The sequence below is a fragment of the Oryza glaberrima genome, chromosome 3, assembly GCF_000147395.1.
Source record: "Oryza glaberrima chromosome 3, OglaRS2, whole genome shotgun sequence".
NCBI lineage: Eukaryota > Viridiplantae > Streptophyta > Magnoliopsida > Poales > Poaceae > Oryza > Oryza glaberrima.
In genome coordinates, this window is record NC_068328.1 from 1,087,961 (window position 1) to 1,108,181 (window position 20,221).

The 20,221-nt window shown below is 48.1% G+C and overlaps 3 protein-coding genes across 3 annotated transcripts; all 3 read right to left on the reverse strand.

Moving 5' to 3' along the window:
* Positions 1-6,600: 6,600 nt before the first annotated feature.
* LOC127767628 (peroxidase 5-like) lies at positions 6,601-10,473 on the reverse strand. Its single transcript, XM_052293025.1, has 3 exons — positions 10,077-10,473; positions 9,288-9,476; positions 6,601-7,466 (listed from the first exon to the last, which is right to left on the reverse strand). Exons 1-3 carry the CDS (start codon positions 10,302-10,304, stop codon positions 6,888-6,890), a joined length of 996 nt encoding a protein of 331 aa, XP_052148985.1. The 5' UTR covers positions 10,305-10,473; the 3' UTR covers positions 6,601-6,887.
* A 2,273-nt stretch (positions 10,474-12,746) lies between these two features.
* On the reverse strand, positions 12,747-14,509 carry LOC127767776 (peroxidase 5-like). Its single transcript, XM_052293218.1, has 4 exons — positions 14,141-14,509; positions 13,837-14,025; positions 13,599-13,764; positions 12,747-13,290 (listed from the first exon to the last, which is right to left on the reverse strand). The coding sequence occupies exons 1-4, from the start codon at positions 14,351-14,353 to the stop codon at positions 12,890-12,892; spliced, it is 969 nt and encodes a 322-aa protein (XP_052149178.1). The 5' UTR covers positions 14,354-14,509; the 3' UTR covers positions 12,747-12,889.
* Positions 14,510-15,589: 1,080 nt separating this feature from the next.
* Positions 15,590-16,481, reverse strand: LOC127765152 (syntaxin-52-like). Its single transcript, XM_052289990.1, has 5 exons — positions 16,408-16,481; positions 16,170-16,276; positions 15,954-16,054; positions 15,824-15,868; positions 15,590-15,718 (listed from the first exon to the last, which is right to left on the reverse strand). Exons 2-5 carry the CDS (start codon positions 16,213-16,215, stop codon positions 15,590-15,592), a joined length of 321 nt encoding a protein of 106 aa, XP_052145950.1. The 5' UTR covers positions 16,216-16,276; positions 16,408-16,481.
* Between the last annotated feature and the right edge of the window lie 3,740 nt (positions 16,482-20,221).

The following is a 20,221-nucleotide window of genomic DNA, read 5'->3' on the forward strand; positions in this document are numbered from 1 at the left end:
AAAATAAAAAACAAACGACGAATATATAAAAACTTATTATATATAGTTTGTGCTCTAAAATTATTAGTTTTCTAACCAGAGAAGTTGTGGTTACATGCATGCGTTTTTTTAGAAAAAAAAAAACAATATTGAACAACCGAGGATGACATTCTAATAATAAAGGAGGTGTGAGCATGTTAATAATTGAACACGAGACTTTATAGATGAAACCAAACATCCTCTTGGCTCTAACGATGCAGTAGCAGGCGTATCTCACCTTAATGCTTAATGCATGAGTAAGAGTAAGTTTCGGTAACAAAAGAAAAGTAAACCTTTGCATTTGATTCCAGCCACCATTAGCGGACTAGGAACTTGTGATATTCCTTAGCCGCGTTTCTATCGTCACGTGATCGTTAGCTAGCTCTACGAACTATAAGATCTCCTATGATAATGAGTTCATCAATTCTCACTACGAATGGTTGCCAAAAGCACACGTAGCATGAAATTTATTCACATGTCATATTACTAGAAAGTTATGTAAAAAAACGTACTATTATATACGAATGTAACATTTTATCCGAATCACAACAAAATATCGCAGATAAAAATAAATAGACAATATAATAAGGACGACGGAAATGTAAATACGATGGCCCCGCGGGCCGCAGCGATGTTCTAAGGACGTCCGATATGGGTCCCATTCGGCAGGCATGTGTTGGCAGCGGCAGGAGTGACAGTCTCTCCATCCCCTGCTCACCGGTGACGCCATTAAGTTTTCTTGGGTGGAATGATAATACTAGCAGAGAACCACTGAGTCGCTGCTAGGTGGGTCCAAGAACACATCGGGCCCACACTTCAGTGAAAGCAAGAAAGGAGAGGTGAGTACACGAGGTCCGTGCTGGAGACAAAACTGGGCGCGCTGCAGCTGCAGGCCAATGGGCGGAGACGAAATGGCATCTTTGTCATCGTCTCACGCCAACTGCAAATGCTACGCAGAGACTAGGACCACAATTCAGTGAGAGCTAATCTTTCTCGAGCTCAGCTCCCAATGCAAGCAAGAGTATTCTCTGCATTTTGGGTTACTCTCAATCTCAATACAAAATTCTGCGATCTTCTCCGTATTCAACTTTAATCGTCCGTCTTATTTAAAAATTATTTTAAAATAAATAAAAAAATAAATCATGCATAAAGTACCATTCATGTTTTATCATCTCATGACAACAAAAATATTAATTATAAAAAATTTTTAAATAAGACGAACGATTAAAATTGGATACGAAAACGTATGGTTGCAGTTAAATTGAGACTGGGGAAGTAAGTACTCTCCTCTTGCATATTACTCTCCTCTATCCCGGTTAGTTCCAGTAGTTGACTAGTAGTTGGCCCGTACTAATACTAGCCAGGCTTTAACTGTTGTGGTACCATACGCTACTGTTCATGCTTACCAAGCCATCGTGTCCATGAGTGCATCCATCCCTTGAACGCAATAGTGAGTACTGATCGAGTAGTGGTCGCTCCTCAGTACTTGCATTGCATGCACGCATGAATGATGGCTGCAGATTGTTGAACAGCGAGTTATTGTAGATAGAGATCGATGACTATATATATCTCCTGATCCTTTGATTGCTGGATGAGAAGTGAGACACCATCATGGGATTCATGCAAGGAGAAATCATTGGTTTAGCTCATTCATTATTGTTGTTTTATCCGTGCTTAAAAATGTGGGTTTCGCTCGTGATTCGTGTCCCGCGCGACCAGTCGTGTACATGAAGCGCGGTTGGATGCTCTGTGGCTGATCAAGTAGCGCATGCATGAGCTGCTCTGGTGTATGTTAGTAGGACCCGCCCTCATGTGACCGACTGCTGGCTAGCTCCTGCACCCTGTCATTCCACAGCTGTTCTTGTGCCCTGTCACCCGTACTTTTAAATAAACCGCCATCTATGAACCGGTACCTATGAGGTATTTTGTAGTAGTGCTAGCTTGTGCACTACTTCCCATCCCAAGGGCGAAAGAGGTGTTCGTACATGTTCATTTATTTGCAAAATGGGTGTCCCTGGCAGCTTGACGACGCTAGTGACATAGCCTCACGCACGGTGCTTGGCAGCTCGGCATGTTGGCACCACCAAGTCCACGTAGCTCGTGCCATTGGTCCTAGACTCCCAGCGTTTGACAATGCGTCTGGACATTTTTTGAACATAAGAAATTAATTGTTCGATCCCAACGACAATCGAATTGATGATCTGTATGAAAATATTGTAAAATCACTCAGGACGCCCTATTGATGCGAATTGGCTATAGGTGTCAGATTCCTATCCAGAACCAATTGGGGGCACCTATTCTCAACCGTATAGGTGCCAGTTCCAAAATCGGCACCTATAAAGGTTGTAGGTGCCGGTTATTAGTTAAGAACCAGCATCTATATATAGTCAATGAATAAAAAAAAATGAAAAATGCCAGCTCGATGCATCAGCTCAACCAGCTCGTCACCGCACCGGGACCACCACGTTGCTCACTGTCATCACGTACTGCACCATTATCCGTCTTGCAGAGCATGACCAGAGGACAAAGCGGAGGGGAAAGGAGGAACTCACATCGAACCCTTGGTTGGCAGCGACGCCTCCATCCACCTCACCGCTGCGTCCTCCTCCTAGTCTCGACGCAATGCTCTCTGGCCCATCCATTCCCCATCGCTCCTTGTCCCCAATCTCCCCATGCACTGTAGTGATTTGATGCATCCTTGCATCTGCTTCGCAACCAATTGAGGCATACAAATGTAGAACACGTCAATGAATACGATACAAATTGGACACAAAATGATCTCACATAAACATATACTACACTATTAATACCTGGTCTCACATGTCATTCTTACACTGTGTCTTGTAGTCCGTGCTACAACTGTGCTACAAATCTGTAGCCCGCTGCTATTCTCTCTCATCTTTTATCTTTTTAAAATATGTTTATAGTTGGATTATAGTACCTACCCTTAGCTAGAGTAGTCTCCTACTGGCACCTTTTGTGGCATGGTGTGCGGTCATAAATATAATGACACGAAATGCATGCAGCGCAGGGCCTAAAGAAGATGAGGCCTACTCCTAGATGCAGTTGCAGACACGTCACCTGGATGGGATGGCTGCCATACATCTACTAGCCCTCCCCAATCCCCATGCCTGCCTGAAGCTGGTTACTGTACTAAACTTCGAACCAGATCCGAGACTTCCTTTACAGCGACGTCCCATCGAAAAGATAGGACCAAATGGCCAGAAAAGATAGCACAGAGAAGCCGATGGATCGATCAGGATATGGAAGCTTAGGTTCCAGCTACCCCTACTAGTGTAGGACAGCGAAACCCTCCGTTTTCTGCCGCCACATGAGCCATGAACGACCACTCGAAGTTCTCAGATGACACGCAAGCCAAATTAATTTGAAACCTCTGAGAGCAAGTATAATAGTAGGCTGTAAACTGACTAAATGCTAAGGTGGAAGAAAAAAGAGATGAGAGAGAGAAGAAGTGGGCTGTAAACTTACAGTCGGTTTGGACACAAGAACCAAGAAACTGTGTGAGAGAGACAAGTGGGTTATATATTAATTGCAAAGAGCTAACTAAATTACATGGGTGAGCTGAAAGAAGGCTACAAAGAACCTTATACCTAACAAGTCGGCTGTATTATTAGTCTTGCTCTTAGCAACATCCAGAACACGGAATCGAATGTAATCACTTTATCGCCAGATTAGTAGATCGACCATGCATGCATATGATGATGCAGCTTACTGTCCGTTAGCGCATGTCCGAACTGAAAAAGGATCATCGCGAACCCTGAATACATTGGTCCAGATGATTCCAGTGGAAAAACTATAGTCCTCCATTATTATGCACGCATGGATGATATGGAGTTAGGCCCGGTCAAAAAGAAGCGATGGCGACTCGAACTGCAGCGTGTGAAAGGAAAACGAAAAAAATTCAGTAGCATATATGCAGCACGCATGCACACTGTTGCAGATGTAGGTGTTGGAATTCCAGCACGCATGGCTTCCACACACGCAGCTTTCAGCTGATCAGCTCAGGCCACTGGCGTCAACAGAGGGAGAGCTAGCAAATAAGCTGGATCTCCTGCAGGGGGGAGATGTCTCCGTGTCATCAACATCCCAGCAGCTATATATCTAATCTGTTCGATACTCTCTATACAATAGAATCGAAGTCCATCTGACCATCTCTCCCCACTCGCTTATCTCGATCAGATGTGATCGATTCAACAAGTTATATATGCATGTGTATGATTGGTGCTTGTATGGTGGAGAAGAGAGAAACGCAATCGTTTATAGCCATACATTTTCAGCCATGCATGAAAATGTCTGGATCACGACTTGTCGTAGAGGCCAATATGTACACACGTACAGTTCGGTCGATGGATTTCGACAGCTACTATATACCGGTATACTTTTGCTCGTTCAAGTCCAAAAGTTAATAGTATGGTTTCATTGAATTTCTGGTTGTAGCTAGCAGGTGGGCATATATTTAGACCAAGTACAATAATAGACTATAAGTCGGCTATAAGTTTATGTGGGGAGATAAGAGAGGAGAGAGAAGAGAAACGGGCTACAAATTTATAGCCAACAGCAGCACGGACTTTAAAACGTTATGTGTGTATGACAAGTGGGACCAATTATTAATGATGTAGTATATATTTATAGTTAACTATTGTACGAATTAGTTATTAGATTAACTATAGATAATTTGGAGGTAGTAGTTGGCTATGCTATTAAACTTGCTCTTACAGTCATCGCGCGTGTTCCTTGTGTGGAGATGTTTCCTGGCCTGAACAGTACTGTATACCGTTCACATCATGCAGCTATTTATCTTTTGCTTTTTTGACAACTACACAGGAGATATCAGGATGCAAAGAAACGGCCGGCATGCGCATATAGAATCTTCGACGACTATGCATGCATGCCTTTAAATTCCATCAAAACTCAATATAATAATTATTCTTTTTTGGTAATATCTGGTGGTGTCACCAGCACAACTGTTAGACTTAAGCTTTCAACAACGTCCTTACAATAAATTTATTCTGAAAAATCTCTGGATCACTCATGCGAAATGTGTAGTACTCCAGTAGCGACTAGCCAACTATACTACTGTGCCACGAAAATAAGCAGCCGCGGGCGGGGCACTGTACGCCTGTGGGTTACGTATCTCTCGTACAGTACACCGTACCATACCTGTGCGGACGGAGTTAGGACGTCTGCAACGATGGCGGCCGACGCGACATTTCACCGGCCAGCTGCATGAGAATTGTATTGCGACTTGCGAGAGATATTTGTAGTACTCGGCAGCATGCATGTTACATTGTTACCTGATCTCAGGACGACGACGAATCGACAAATCTTTATCTACACATTGCAGATCGGCATCGGCACGGGCGCGCACGCGTCACGGAGATCGGCACGGGGCATTATGGCGGGGCACTGTGCTACTGCTAGTCTGCGACACGCTGCAACAGTAGCCACAGCAATGCAGTGGTAGTAGTAGCAGCATATGCTAGCTCTTGGGGAGCCTGGACCAGTACACGCGCTTTTCGTTCTCGCCATATATGCAGCGCAGCACGCTGCAGGCAGGCAGGGAGTGAGGAGTAGTGGGTGTGGGAGATTCCCCTTTTAACTCGTGGCGCATGCATGCTGCTGCTGCTGACGCTGCCGCCCGACTGGCCGACGAGCCGGCCTGCTGCTGCCGCTGCTTCGATTCTCTGCGCCTGCCTCTGCCTGCTTGAGTTCCTCTTCGTTCGATGATCTTTTCTTTGGGAGATGTCTTCTTGCTCTTCATGCGCTGGCGCTGCTCACGAGATCGATCTCTGCGTGCGTCGGCTGCTGAAAAGGAAGGGGATTTTTGCAGCCCAGCGCCACAATCATAGCCCACGTCAGTGTGTAGCCCATGTGACATGCAGGCTCGGGCTCAACGTAAGCCCAGATTTTGCCACGTTGTTATGGGCCACATAGTAGAGGCCTTCTCAGGCTGTAACAATCAAAGCCCACAGATGTCGCGCCAAAGGCCCACACTAACAGAAGAATCCACGAGCGAGCACTATTGGCCCGTGGTTGAAGCCTCAAGGCCGTATGTATGCCCGTATGTCTCCCTGCGGTTGCCACTAGCCAGTGGATAGTTAGGGCCTGTTCAGTAGAGCTCAAACAGAGCTCAAACTTCTAAATTTAGCTTCAGGAGTTGGGTCTGTAGTGGAGTTTTGTGAAGCTGCCTAAATCTAGCTCCACCTCTCTAGTTCATTTTGTGAGAGAGCTCCACCTATCTCTGCTCCATTTTTGGTGAAGCGAAAACTGTTTGGCTAAGCTAAGGTGGAGCTGGAGTTTGGAGCTGTGCCAAACAGACCCTTAAGGTCACAGCTCCAGCTCCAAATCTCCTAGATAGCCTAACCAAACAGTTTCAATTCCATCTGAAATGAGAACGGAGATGAGTAAAGTGCTCTCATAGGATGAATTAGAGAGATGGAGTCGGGTTTAACCTGCTCCATAACTCCATTTTAGACCCAACTCATGAAGCTAAATTTAAAGGTTGGAGCTTAAATAGGTTTCTCATTCTGGCTTTCTATTCGCAGCATGTACATGCAGAGGTTAAAAGATGGAACAATAAAACTATATTGTCACTATAATGTCACAGAGAAGTACAGAGTGCAGAGTAAAATAATCTACGGGAAGAGGGGAGAAGGGACGCACGAGCAAGCTAATTGAGCTAGCTAGCACGTAATACAGAGAGACCAAATGAATGATCAAACAAATAAGTTTACAACACTCTATCTAGCTAGCTACGTCGTCGTACGTACAATTTTCAATTTAATCTCATCACAATCCCAACTCACACAAGCCTGCCACGAGCTATACATCATGCTTAGGTCGATCGATCAGCTGGCCACCCTGCAGTTTGTCCTGATGGTGCCGGCGTTGCCGGTGAGCACGCCGATGGAGCCCATCTTGACCATGGCGGCGGCGAAGTCGGTCTGGAACGAGTCCGGGTTGTTGGTGTAGCCGACGACCTGCGCGGCGGTGGTCTGGTCGGCGAGGAGCGCCTGGTCGGAGCTGAGCAATCCCCGGTTAGCGACAATGGCGGCGTAGTAGTTGGTGTCAAAGGCGTTGGGCGTGACGGCGTCCATGGGCACCATCCCCGCCGCGGGCTGCCCCTGCTGCTGCGGGCACTGCGTCGTCAGCGCGGCGACGTAGCTGGGGTCCATGCTGGGGTCCTGCCCGGCGTTGGGGCCCGACGAGTAGAGGCGGTTGCTGAAGGAGCTGCAGTGCGACACGCCGATGGTGTGCGCGCCCGACAGTGCCACCATTTCCGCCTGGGTGAGCCCCTTGGCGCCGAACATCTGGTTCAGCTGCGCCACGTTCGCCGACGGCGGCGGCAGGTTCCCGTTCGTCTCCTGCGCCACCGACACGTTGCCGTCTCTCCTCCCCCCCGGCACCTGGTACGCGTTCCCTCCCACCTGCACGTACACACGCACGCCAATTGTTACTCTGTTTCTCAAAAACTGTACTAAAAGTATAATTTTAGCTGCTGTCATCTTGGCTCGTGCATCAGCGGTGTACCTATATCCATGTGATACACGGAAACATGTAGATTAGGGATGGAAACCGTACAGTGGTTTGTGTTCTCGAGTTAGTTAGACGCGGCACATGGTTGATTGGGTTGGTGGTGAAGCGGCGGGGGGACGCATGGGCCGCACAACGGGAGGGAATGGGGACAAACTAAACCGATCGATCCATGGCATGTGGTGTTGTGGACCGATGGGCGTGCCGGCCACATGGGCGTGAGACGAATCCACGTAAACCATCCGTCCCACTTGCTCATCCTGCCCCCAGAATTAAACCCCTCCTCGTAGCTTTCGGTATTTAATTTCCTCTTTGGTTATCCCCTAATGTAATCCTGATTGATACCGGAGAGGGCTGGAGCCGTCACTACTCACTAGCGTTGCTTTTTGCAGGTATATGTCTTTTTCATCATGTGATGATGTGAAAGGTTATGCACACGCATAAGCATCATCTATGTGTTGTTTCCAGCTCCAGCTGAAGTTTCAGTATAACGGTCTTAGCAGAGCACCATTTGGAGTTCATAAATTGATAAATATGCTAGTGTCTATTTGGAAAATACATGCATTTGGTCGGTTGTGAATTATTGACGTGGTGGTATATACTGTATACTCCATTGACTTACCGCTAGTGAGGAATCTTTGACTACTTGTTCAGAATATGTCAACTTGAACAATATGAAACTGCAACGGTCGTATGATCAGTAATGTTCATTTAAAAAACACATGTAACACAAAAAATGGTTCTAAACCTGCTGACCGTATATATCATGTCGTAATGCTCCTACTTTACCGTTGTGGCGTCAGTAATAATCAAATTTAGTCCAACTGAATCAATATAATCATACGAACGTACTAGTACTAGTACTCCATAATTTTGCTCCGATCGATGTCTCAACTTCCTTCTACACTGAATTGCATGGCGATACAGTTTACGATTTGTTTGCATGGAGATCGGAGCAAAGCTAGATTAGGAATGATTGGAGTTGGCCCATCACACCAGCCTCCTAAAATAACTGTTCATCACCCCCAGAGGGTTAAAGTGAACTTTATTAGTGTGCCAAGTGCCATGATCCCACGATCAGATTGGATTACTTAATCTCCATTCTTTTGGCGCATCCCCAAAAGATGATCGATTTTGGAAAGCAAAGGCTCTCTTTTCCTTAACCTGTGTGAGGGCGACACGGCCATGTGACGCTGATACGGACACCGACCGGTGGGTCCGTGCAAACAACGGGCTCATTATACGTGAACCAACCAAAACAAAAGAAAAAGAGCGGCCTCTGCTTCTCCTGCAGTCGCATCGCGGCATCGGCACATATCGTGCGTGATGCCGCCGTGGTGCGTTGCTTCCAGAAAAGCATCGGCAATGAATCACCTCCCATTCTACGCCGGGTCGGGCCGGCAGCATCGATCGGAAAGGAGAAGAACAGAGTAAGTTCCTACTGCCAGTCGGAGTACAACTACTTTCAGCGTCAGCTTTTGGAGAAAGATAGAACGAAAGTTGGGGCAATCCGTGTAGGGCCCGACCGGTTTTATATTCCAGGCTCGATCTATCTATCTATCACTCGCAAATCACCCAATCCACCGACGAATCAACCGTGCGCCGTGCGCGTTGTGATCCCCCCCGACTTGTACCCGCACGGGCAAGTAGCACTAGCAGTGATGCGCCGGAGGAAGCAGCTGGTAATTCAATGGAGCAGAAGAAAACGTACGTACCAGCGCGAGGGCGTCCCGGGCGGCGAAGGCGAGGACGTCGGCGCAGGAGACGACGCCGAAGCAGGCCGTCTCGAGGCGGGACTTGGCGCTGTCGATGACCTCGAAGCCGCGGAGGCTCGTGTTCGGGGGCGCGTCCTTCTCCGCCCTGTTCCCCTGCGTCGAGTCCAGCAGCACCGACGCGTCGCACCCCTGCATCCACAAGGAATTCAGGTGTCTCGCTATTACGTGCACCACATGTCAAAACGAATGCAGTAAATTAGGTAACACAGGTACTACGTGCTTGATTGATTGACTGTAGCACTGTACTAATGTTTTGGATGCTAGGATAAAACAGGGGATGCCAGATGGCAAACATGAACGAGCGATTTCTAGCTGTCATGGTTCCAGAGTATCCCATCGTTCCGTGCAGGTGCAGACACGGTGCAGCAATCTACCGTGCGTGCATTATTCCCCTACCTCGATCGGCTTATCATCCTCGCAGTAAAATTAAGTAGAGTACTACATACGCGAGAAACGGACGAAGCAGAGCAGGGTGCGCGGCAAAAGAGATGCAGAGGCTCCATTTGCAAGCGAAGCACATCCCCACAGTGACATCACGTTGCAACCATTGGATCACTCAAAAAAACACTTGTATGTGCAGCCGCCGCATATATGCAGTTGCAACTTTGCAAAGGCATCTATCTCTAGCTTAATTAGCTTCACATTCCCAACAAGCTAGTATACGTGGTCTCATTAATGGAGGAACCGAATTTGGTGGTGTAATAAGTTACTATTAGTTACTGTACTGACCCTGACGAAGCAGTCGTGGAAGTGGAGACGGACGAGGCCGGCGGCCATGCCGGGGTTCCCGGACACCGCCTTGCTGACCTCCTCCTGCACGATGATCTCCGCCGCCGGGCACAGCGTGTCGTAGTACCCGACCTGCAGCTGCGCCTGCGACCTCGTCGCCATCGCCATGGCCATCACCGCCGCGGACAGGAGCCACAGCCGCATTCCTCTGCTTCCTCGCGCCTCCATAATATCGATCGATCGATCTGCTACGCTGCTAGGCTCTCGTTTGATTCTTCGCTTCTTGCTTCAGGCGCTGATCTTGCAGAACTGCAGTCTGCAGGAGCAAGAGGGCAGCTTTTAATCTTGCGTGGAAGCGAGCTATGCTTCTCGGTTAAGGATGGTGATGAGGTGGTGGGACTCGAGGTGGTTTTATAGGCGTGAGAGCGAGAGACGACATGTGGGGGGTGAAGTGGGGGAGCGAGATGCATGGTGCCAATTGGGGTGGTGCCCTTTTGGGGGCGAGCATGATTGAGTGGAGGCGATAGAAAGGCATTGCAAAGAAACAACTTTGATTTTTGGACTGTAAAAATGCTCAAGGCTTTTGGTCTTCATCTGCATTCTGCTGTAAATACTAACCGGAGGGTAATTGAGCATTTGAACTGGCACTGCAGTAGCAACAAGCAGTTAAGCAGAACACATGTTATGTTACAGGAAAACCGCAGGCAGGGTGCATGTTGGGCTGAGCTGGCATTTGAGATGATGAGAACGACTCTAATTTGTTTTCTTTTCTTCTTCTGTAGCTTGGAACTTTCTTCTCTGTTCTCACCTTGTCAGTTGTCCCCATGCAAATCTGGGCCCTGGAGTAGTACTACATCAGCATGCGATTATTGCTAAAGTAAATGATGGGACAATGGATGTTTCAGGACAGAGGTCCCTCGGAATCACGTCTGCTGTTTCGAGCTTGTGAATTTTGCGACTTTATTACCTGAACATTTAACGATTGGGATGTGAAACTGACGGTCTGGAAGAAATGGCTGGATGTGCCCTGCTTCCAGCACACTCCTGATGACTAATAAAAACTTAAGTACTCCTATAAATTTCGCTATATCACACTTCAGAACAAGCCAACCGTGTCCTCCGGAATGCACCGTAGCGTGGTCGGTTTGTACTAAAAATGTTGGGGTTGCTTCAGTTTGCAGTGTTCTACTATTATTGTCATCTCTCCCATTAGTTGCATCCGGTACGCAAAATAGCGTCAGCTACGCGGAATGCTGCTGCCCAAGCTCTTCGTTGCCAGCTAGTTACACTTCACGGAATCCACAGGCATCATCCTAATCGATTGCTTCGTTTGACTCATGCTTGCTACTCCTACTTACAAATTGGGTCCTCCTTGCTCCACATGCATGATCGCTATCAGGTTTTCTGGCAGTGGTTAACAAGAGAAAAAGGACTAACTGTACTGGTATAGTGCGGTTCGTTAGGGCAGTGCAGACGACAGACAACTCAAAGCCAGATTCTTGCACGATGGCTTCCACGTTAAGGAGAAGCTACCTTAGCCTGAAACCCTTTTCTTCACTCGCACCATTAAAGCTTAATGGTGTGACACTACGTTTGGATCTGTGCGGTTAGCTTTACCCAAAGGAATCATAGTACATCATGAAGTATAAACGCAGGGCCCTGCAGATTTGGGTGAAGTTGCATGCAGTAATTAACCAATAATAACTGAAGAAAGTAGGAACATTCCTTAGGCTGTTTCAGGACAAAACTTCACTGTCAGAATAATTCGAGTTCAAGCTTCTTTAGCATTCAGAAACGTGTTTATCTACCTGGAAAAAAAAATGGGATAAATCCCTTCTGTTAACTGCTACCTACCAGATGGATGAGTAGGGGTGGTACTGCCTGCACATGCATGCAGATGCAGCCATGCAGGTAGTCGTGTTTGGTAGAAGCTGGATGCATAAATCGCGCAAAGAAACCTGGCAATTTATAGCCTACCAATCAATCCAGCATGGACTGCTGTCGCTTTGACCTCAATTTGAGAAGCCATGATAAAGTGAGGTTGCATAAATCAGTACCAGCACTGTAGAAGAAATATCTTTTTCAGCAGTTTGCTTAATCAGTAACAGTACTAATCGAATTGCTTGCATGATCACTACCATACTTCATTAATACCGGTATCAGGATTCAGAAGTATTATTTCCTTAGACTCGTCTTGTACTCGGGCCAACCACTAAGTCCTCCTTTTGTTTGTTCTTCCATCTTGATATCAAAGTTGGCTCTGCTTTGGTTGCATTGCATTTGCAGGCCTGTTGCCTCTTTTCGCCAGCGTCAACTTTACGGCCAATAACTAACAACTGTTCGTAGAAAGTCTCAGCCTTATCAATATTCAGTGTCCGGTTCAACATAAAAAATTGCGATTGCTAGATTAGATTGTTAGGTTGGCTCTCAATTTTGCTTGGCACATGACTAAAAGTGTGTACGCAGCGTGTGGCGCCGATCCATGCATTCACCAGCTAAATAAAAAACACTTTTTTCCCCTGTATTTCCAGGCAACGCGCCATGGCTTCGCAGGATTTTTTTAGCAGAGCTTCGAGAACCTGTGAGCTTGCATGTCTGCTAATCTCTCGTGCCTCACTGTACTGTCCAAATTCCAAAGAGCAATGAATATCTCACGCGTAATGGTTGGATAATTTAGTTCAAAACCAATGCGTAATTCCATTGAATTTTTGCCGTTTGACAAATTAAAGCATAGAGACAAAAGAAGAACAAAAACTCTGATGATAGGAACAAGTAGAGGCTTCAAAAATGTTGTTCAGCAAGCGAGGCCTAGCTCAGTTTGCAACCCTGCAGTTTGTGCGGATCTGGCCGTCGCTGCCGGTGAGCACCTGGATGGCGCCCATCTTGACCATGGCCTGGCCGAACTTGGTGGCGAAGAGGTACATGTTGTAGGCGTTCTGCGCCACGAGCGCGGCGGTGGCGTTGTCGGCGGTGAGCGTCTGGTCGGAGGCGAGGACGCCGCGGCCGGCGAGGAGGTTCTGGTAGTAGCTGGTGTCGAACGTGTTCTCGCTGCCGTCGTCCATGGCTACCGTGTTGGCGCTCCCCTGCGGGCAACTCCGCGACAGCCGCGACGCCATCGCCGCGTTCAGCGCCGGGTCCTGCCCCGTGCTGGAGTTGTACCCGTACAGCCTCGAGCTGAACGAGCTGCAATGCGCCACCCCTATCGTGTGCGCCCCTGATTAAAAAAAAAACACAGAGAGAAAAATATTGTTTGTTAAAAAAAAGAAAAAAAAATAAATCTTTTCGAGAAGAAGAGTGGTGGATATGCATGTAGCCTAATGTTTATAGTGACCTAAGTAACATTCTAAGATCTTGAGTTCAAACTAACGGCGAGTTTTAGATTAGATTATTTGTGGGGCTAATAAGTTCTTAATTTATTGCCTATTCGCCTGGGCCTTATGAGAATTCCAGAAGTTGGGCTGAATTGAATAGTGGGCTGTCATTAACAAGTTGACCTATGTGGGCTTTTATATGGACCTGTACCTGAAAGGATGACCATGTCGTCCTGGGAAAGCCCATGAGTGGCGAAACTTTGTGTGAGTTGGGCCACATCTGAGGTGGGACGGGGCAGGTTGGCCATCGCGTCGGACGCCACGGAGGTGTTGCCGTCCCTTCTCCCGGCCGGAACGCGGTACGGGGTGCCGCCGGCCTGCCGTCCACCACCGACCGTATGCAAGTTAAAAACAAATTCGCAGCCACCGTGAAAGAGCTAGCTGCGTACCAGCACGACGCTGTCTCTGGCGGCGAAGGCGAGTATGTCCGCGCAGGAGACCACCCCCTTGCACGCGCTCTCCAGCCGCCGCTTGGCGCTGTCCACCACCTCGAACCCCCTCAGGCTCTTGTTCGGTATCGCGTCCTTCTCCGCCGTGCTGTTCGCCGTCGAATCCAGCAAAACCGACGCGTCACATCCCTAAAAACAGTTCATCGATCAACCATCTCGATCAGCTGATTGATCCCATTTCCCCGGAATGAATTGAACAATATAAAGGAGAGATCGAATTAGAGATTAGTTTATTGGGATCGACCTTGACGAAGCAGTCATGGAAGTGCATCCGGACAAGGCCGGCGGCGAGGCCAACGTTGGCGCTCACGGCCTTGCCGACCTCGTCTCTCACAATCACTTCGGCCTGGGGGCACGATTGGTCGTAGAACCCTACCTGGAGCTGACCTTGCACACCTCCAATGCACAAGCTCAGTGCCACGACTACTGCACCTGCTACCGCCACCACCAACTCCATTGCCCCTCGATCTCACCTAGCTAGCTACTACTATAGGCAGCTGAATAATGCGTCAAAGATCTGAACAATGTGGACAAATTTATAGCTAGGAGGCTAGCAAATGATCTGAAGAAGAACCCCAATAACTAGTAAATGAACATTGGTCACTGCAGTGGACTAACCAGTCTACATGTTCTTATCAACTGCTTCTACTACTAGTAATATTCACTGACACTGACAGGCATGCGCAGACAAGCTTTCAGGCAGCCATGTGAAGGCCTGTAGCTAGAGACATGGCCAAGATTTTCAGGCAGGCAGGGCTTTGGGATATTTGGTGCGATGTGTGCAAAAAACTAGCCGGTAAAACAGCTGCTGCGACCAGGGTTGGAAATTTCGGTCATTTCAGACCCCTCCGATACGATATTATTTCGGCCGAAATTTTTTAATTTTTCCATGAATTTTGGTAATATTTATTCAAATTCAACTAAATTTTGCTTAAAATTTCAGAAATTTCGGTATTTCGGTGAGCACCGATCAAATCGGCTAAACTGATAGGTTTAACCCTGGCTGCGACTTGCGATGACCATCTGTTGTTTGGTGCCATTGCAGTAGTGACCACTGAACCACTAAACGAGTGGCGTTGTAAATTAATTTGTCATTGTTACCAAGGGATAGGAGATTACTCGGATGAGGGATTTTAAACTGGGACAGTGCCTGCGAGGATTAAAAACTGCAGTTGCTTCAAGATCGGTCAAGGCATCCGGCTAGTTGTCTCATGTGCTAGGGACAGAACCGAACGTGCATGGAGTTCTAGAGGCTTGATATAAAAATGGCAGCCATCATGTGGTTAAGTGTGCAAATGGTGCTGATCGAGGTAGTTTTGCCCTTTGCAGGGCATGTCATAGGGCAGGGATCGGTGAAGGGCAGCACAAGTGTGATAGTTTTTATGCTAGTGGGGCACTGGGGCGTACGTTTCTTTGACCTGTAAAATAGGAACACAAATGAGATCGTCCTGCAGGGATAGGGCATCCTATAGGTTTTGTAAAGTACTGCACATGTGGATGTGGCCAAGATTGTAAAATGCATGTGAGTGATGGTGACAATAGTCCACCAACTTACAACTTACAAGATCATTTCACCCCCTTTTCTGAAGAATGCAGACCTGTTTGGTTGGATTCAGACTATAGCACTGTTATGTATCTTCTGCGTATTCATAACGCGTTGATGCCTTCTTTTGATGTCTTTGTGACACTATTACTAGTACATGATGAGAGCCCATAATAGAGCTACAAGAATTACAACTGCAATAACCGACAGGAGAAGGCATGAGCAGGAAGCGCTTTTCCTCATGCGTGCTGTTACAGATTTCAACTTTTTCTGCGCACGCTGTACATACAAACACGAAACGACATGTTAGCTAGCTTATCTTAGAAAGATAAGATAAATATATGCGGGCATCTGTAGAATCAAACAATAGGCACGGTGGATCACCTGAAGCTGGTTGCTTGTCTCTTCTGTTTTCTCGTCTAAGTCATCCTGCAACGTTTGTAAAAGGCATTAGTATAGGAACCAAGTTAATTCAGAAACGATGCTTACAAATAGGAGCTACTGAGATACTTACAATCAACCTAGTGTGCAGATCCAACTCTTCGTTGATCGCCAGCGCAATGTGCTTGGTGCTGACTATCGTCTCCTCCAGCTTGTCCAATTCGTCGTCTTGCTCTGCATCATAATTCAGAGAAGTTCAGTCACTGAACACCTGTACATTACATGGAGCAGCACACGTACGTGCTGACGCCAGACGAGAAGGGAAGAAAAAAGGTATATCCTCTCTTACCTTTAATAACGTTCCTCTGCAACTCAATGATCTCACGGTTGTCCATATTGGCAATGCTGCTTACATCGATCTTTGCGTGGTTGTCATCCGGTCCAAGCAGGTCGCTCCTAAATAAAGATTCAGAAAGACACAAGTAGGAAGAAGTGTTTCATCGTAAAGTTCAGAGTTCAGACTTGTTGAAACTCAGCTGAAGCTGCAAGCGGTTAAAATAGTGGAGTATATAAGCTGGCAAATTCACCTATTGGAGAAGCGCTTCCGGGTGAACGGAGCGCCAACCTCCTTCACCTTGGAGCTCAGAGTGGAGTGCTTGGCTGCTAGCTTGTTCAACTCTTTCAGGCTTCTGCCAGGTTTAAGCAAACAAAATTAACGTTACGTTTAGGCCAATTTGATCAATATACTATCGTCCAATTGCAATATCACGTGTGGTTTGCTTAACTACTTACATGCGTTGCTTGTTTGGGAGTTGAGAAAGGTCTTCCTGCATCATGTCAAGCCTGGTCTCGAGAATCGCGACTTTCCTCCTGATTTCGGCGGTTCGCCGCTGCAGCTCCTGCGGCAGCGACGGCGAGACGGACTCCCTCTCCGCGATCCTCTCGACGACGTCGGCCACGAGCCTCTCCGCCTCCTCGAACCGCTTCATCCATTGCTCCAATGGGGAAGACGCCGCTGATGATCGATGATCATCGTCATTAGCACATCGTCAGTCGGATGCAAAGGTTAAAAAGAAAAGAAGAAGGTTGAGATGTTGATGACGATACCCGTGTGCTGGTACGTGATCGGAAGAAGTGGACGCGCCATGTGCAATCCGCGATGTAAACTCTACGAGTTTTTCGTCTGATCATCCTTCAGTGAAGAACAGGATGGTTAATAATTGAGGAAGGTTCTCTGATCTTGTGGTGTTCGTTTCCGGGTCGAACGTAGGGAGGAAACCAGAGCAGCTACGAGTAGGTTTCTTTCCGGCGACGACCGGCTCCGTTCCGGCCTCAACGCCGTAGCAAAACGATCGAGATTGTTATGTACAACTAGGTAAGTCTGCACGTAGTGGCGTAGAGCCGTAGAGGACAAAACGGAGAAGGGCCGTGGGCTGGTTGACTAGTACGTTATACGAACATGGGCTGGGCCATCCAGGCCCACTTTGGCGTGGTAACCTAACTAGGCCTAGTGACTGTTACGTGGGCCTTTTTAGACCCATATCATAGTGGAAAAAGTACATTGAAGGTCCCTCAACTTATCATCGGATTACAAAATCGTCCCCAACCGCAAAACCAGATATACGTCATCCCTCAACTTACAAAACCGGATCACTTTAGGTCCTCGGTGGGTTTTAACCCCGGTTTTATCTGACGTGGCAGCTAAGTCAACGTGGGACCCACGTGGGTCCCACATGTCAGTGAAACAACTTAGTCTACCCTTTTCCCCCTTTCCCCCTGCTTACGACGCTGGGTGGCGCATCGCCGCGACGCCGCTTGGCTCGCCGGGAGGTCGAGGCAAGCCTCCACCGCTAGATGCCTCGAGCTCCTGCGAGCTCACTAGTGACGATGAGGGCCAACGCTGCCCTTCTTGCGGAGTCGGAGGTCGAGAGGAAGCTAGAGGCCACGCGGGCGAGCTTAGGGTCGGAGAGGCCTGGGAGGACGTAGCACGACAGCGGCACGGCAGAGCCGGCATGAGGCGTGTCGGCGGTGTTAGCTCGTCCGCCTCCCCCGCCGGCCACAGCCGCGCGTCGCCATCGCCGACGGCTGATGGCGGCGTCGTCGAGTCGATCTCGGTGCAGGCCATTCGTGGCTTCGGCTTCGACCATCGAGGTCCTGCGTGGCTGCGCCCCGCTCGCCGCCGCCGTGTCGCCATGCTACCCCGCCGCCCATCGTCGGCCGCCCTACTGCCCCGAGTTGACCCACCCCCCGGGCCGCCCGCACGAGGGGGGCGGGGAGGTCGGCAAGCTCGGCCAGCACTGAGCCCACGTGCCGCCACTTGGGAGCCGCCGTCGCCAGCCGTACCACCCCACCGGCCTCGTCTCCTCCCTCCCTATCGCTCGCCGCTGGCCTCCCCGCTTCCCTCTCCGTCACTTTCCGTCTCCTTGCTAAGCAGTACACCGCAACGCTACTGCGTCCGCGGTCACGGCGGAGAGAGCTGGCACCGCGGGAGAAGCTGGTGTGGAGGAGGGGGTCGGCAGCGGGCACGCCACGTCGCCGGCCACGGCCTCCGCCCGCAGCATTTTTCCACCACCATCACCCCCACCTCGCCAGCGACGAATTTCCTCTATCCTTCCCCTTTCCCTCCTCCGCCCCCTGTTGACGTAAAACACAAGACCTGGGAGATCTGCTTAACTCTAGTGCAGGTCCAAAGCTCACCTTCGGGTGTGTTAGCGTGCCAGTTGATTTGATCCTGCAATCAACAAGAAATAGAAACAAAGAGATCGCGGTTAAATCTATAAATGATAGCCGATCGGCTAAGTGCCGATGACATATCATTTATCTTTGAGCCGATGTCATATGTGAATCGATCGGCGACTATAAATAGATAATAAAAAACTAAACCTACTTGATTGGTTGTAGATATTACCAATATATAGCTCTTATATCGATATATATTTAAATCAAGTGATTGGGATAGATCGGTCGCCATGCCGAGACAGTATAAACCACTTGGATCGAAATATATATTAATAACAGAACTATATATATTTATAGCATAGCCGATCATATAGATCTAGCATGTATCGACTAATACTCCGATACTACTCTATATCAGGATATTAAAACAAATATAATATATCAAACAAAAACTTAATATACTTAAATGCAATAAGATCTTGACATAAAGGGCGGATTTAACATGTCACTGAAGCATATAGAGCGAATATGGTTAAATCAGATAAGATCGGCTGAAACTCCGATACTACCCTAATCGGCAACCAGAAGGCAGGCTAGAGATTGATATTCTAAGCACGACTTAATAGATCAAACTCAACTGATGCAGCATTAAGTATGAAAAGAAGAACAATATCTAGACAATCAAGCCGCTGGAAGTTTCATAGAGTGGTGGATATCTTATATAATCTAAATCAACATCAAGATCTAACCTAATCGGCTGCCCTCTACTAACAGATGTTAGCCGATTGTAGGTTAGATAGCGATATTGTCAGAGATTATGTACGATATATGATAACAGGACGAATTACGTAAACAAGATTAGAGTATCATAAAGATGGAAGCACTAATCCCGAGAACACAAGCTGTCATAACAAGTTTTACCTCTTGTTGAAGATCGAAACCGATGCAGCTCAACCCGAAAGCAGGAACTCGTCGAAATAAAACTAAAGCAAAAAGGTGGCGATGCGCCGAAATTGTATTGAACATGTGTTGTTGTTTTTTACATAGGGCTCGGGGTCTATTTATACCCGAGAATTACAAGATATGTCCATACCGGACACGACCATTATCTCTAACAAACTCTAAGATACCATAAGTCTTTGCGGCAAACTTTTGCCCAAACATATCTCTAAGGAAATTACATAAAACATCATAATTAATAGATACAATTGCCTTCTCAGGACTCTATCCATGTGCGGCAATCATCTTGAAGCACCTCAATTCAACCCGATGTCGTACACCAAGTCGTACTGTCGGAATCGGCTGCATCGGCTTACCTAGTCCGACTCAGACCCAACCGATCCTTATCGTAGCCGATTTGGACTTCAGCCGATTCTTGCTCTGTTCTCGGATCGATCTCCGCCTCCGACTCCACTTCGATCTAATCTCCTTTTCCGATGTCGATGTTACCAAATTTGGTTGTTAACACCCCCCCCCCCCACCACCTTGCTGGCAATGACGACAACCACATCGACCCGAGCACAAGGTATGTGAGCACCTGCTTCCCCTCCGCCCTGGGCGCCGCCGCCATCGCCACCACAGCCGCCTCCGCTGTCGCCCACAGCTTCCCCTCGGCTTCCTCCTATCGCCCACAATCCTGCTCCACAAGCTTGCCGTGTGCCGCCTCCAGCGCACGCGCCGCGCCGACGACGGTGTGCACCTGCCGCCGCAGCCCCTTCCTCT

Bases quoted from the DNA above. Each gene is read 5' to 3' on its own strand.
- LOC127765152 (XM_052289990.1), bottom strand. From the start codon at position 16,215: ATGGACAACCGTGAGATCATTGAGTTGCAGAGGAACGTTATTAAAG. The intron at 16,055-16,169 runs GTAAGAGAGGAT...ATTATGATGCAG, and splicing joins GCAGAGGAACGTTATTAAAG to AGCAAGACGACGAATTGGAC. The intron at 15,719-15,823 runs GTGATCCACCGT...TTGTATGTACAG, and splicing joins AGACAAGCAACCAGCTTCAG to CGTGCGCAGAAAAAGTTGAA.
- LOC127767628 (XM_052293025.1), bottom strand. From the start codon at position 10,304: ATGGAGGCGCGAGGAAGCAGAGGAATGCGGCTGTGGCTCCTGTCCGCG. The intron at 9,477-10,076 runs GTCAGTACAGTA...TTGTGGATGCAG, and splicing joins TCCACGACTGCTTCGTCAGG to GGGTGCGACGCGTCGGTGCT. The intron at 7,467-9,287 runs GTACGTACGTTT...GTGTACGTGCAG, and splicing joins CCCGGGACGCCCTCGCGCTG to GTGGGAGGGAACGCGTACCA.
- LOC127767776 (XM_052293218.1), bottom strand. From the start codon at position 14,353: ATGGAGTTGGTGGTGGCGGTAGCAGGTGCAGTAGTCGTGGCACTGAGC. The intron at 14,026-14,140 runs GTCGATCCCAAT...AACTGTTTTTAG, and splicing joins TCCATGACTGCTTCGTCAAG to GGATGTGACGCGTCGGTTTT. The intron at 13,765-13,836 runs GTACGCAGCTAG...GGTGGACGGCAG, and splicing joins CCAGAGACAGCGTCGTGCTG to GCCGGCGGCACCCCGTACCG.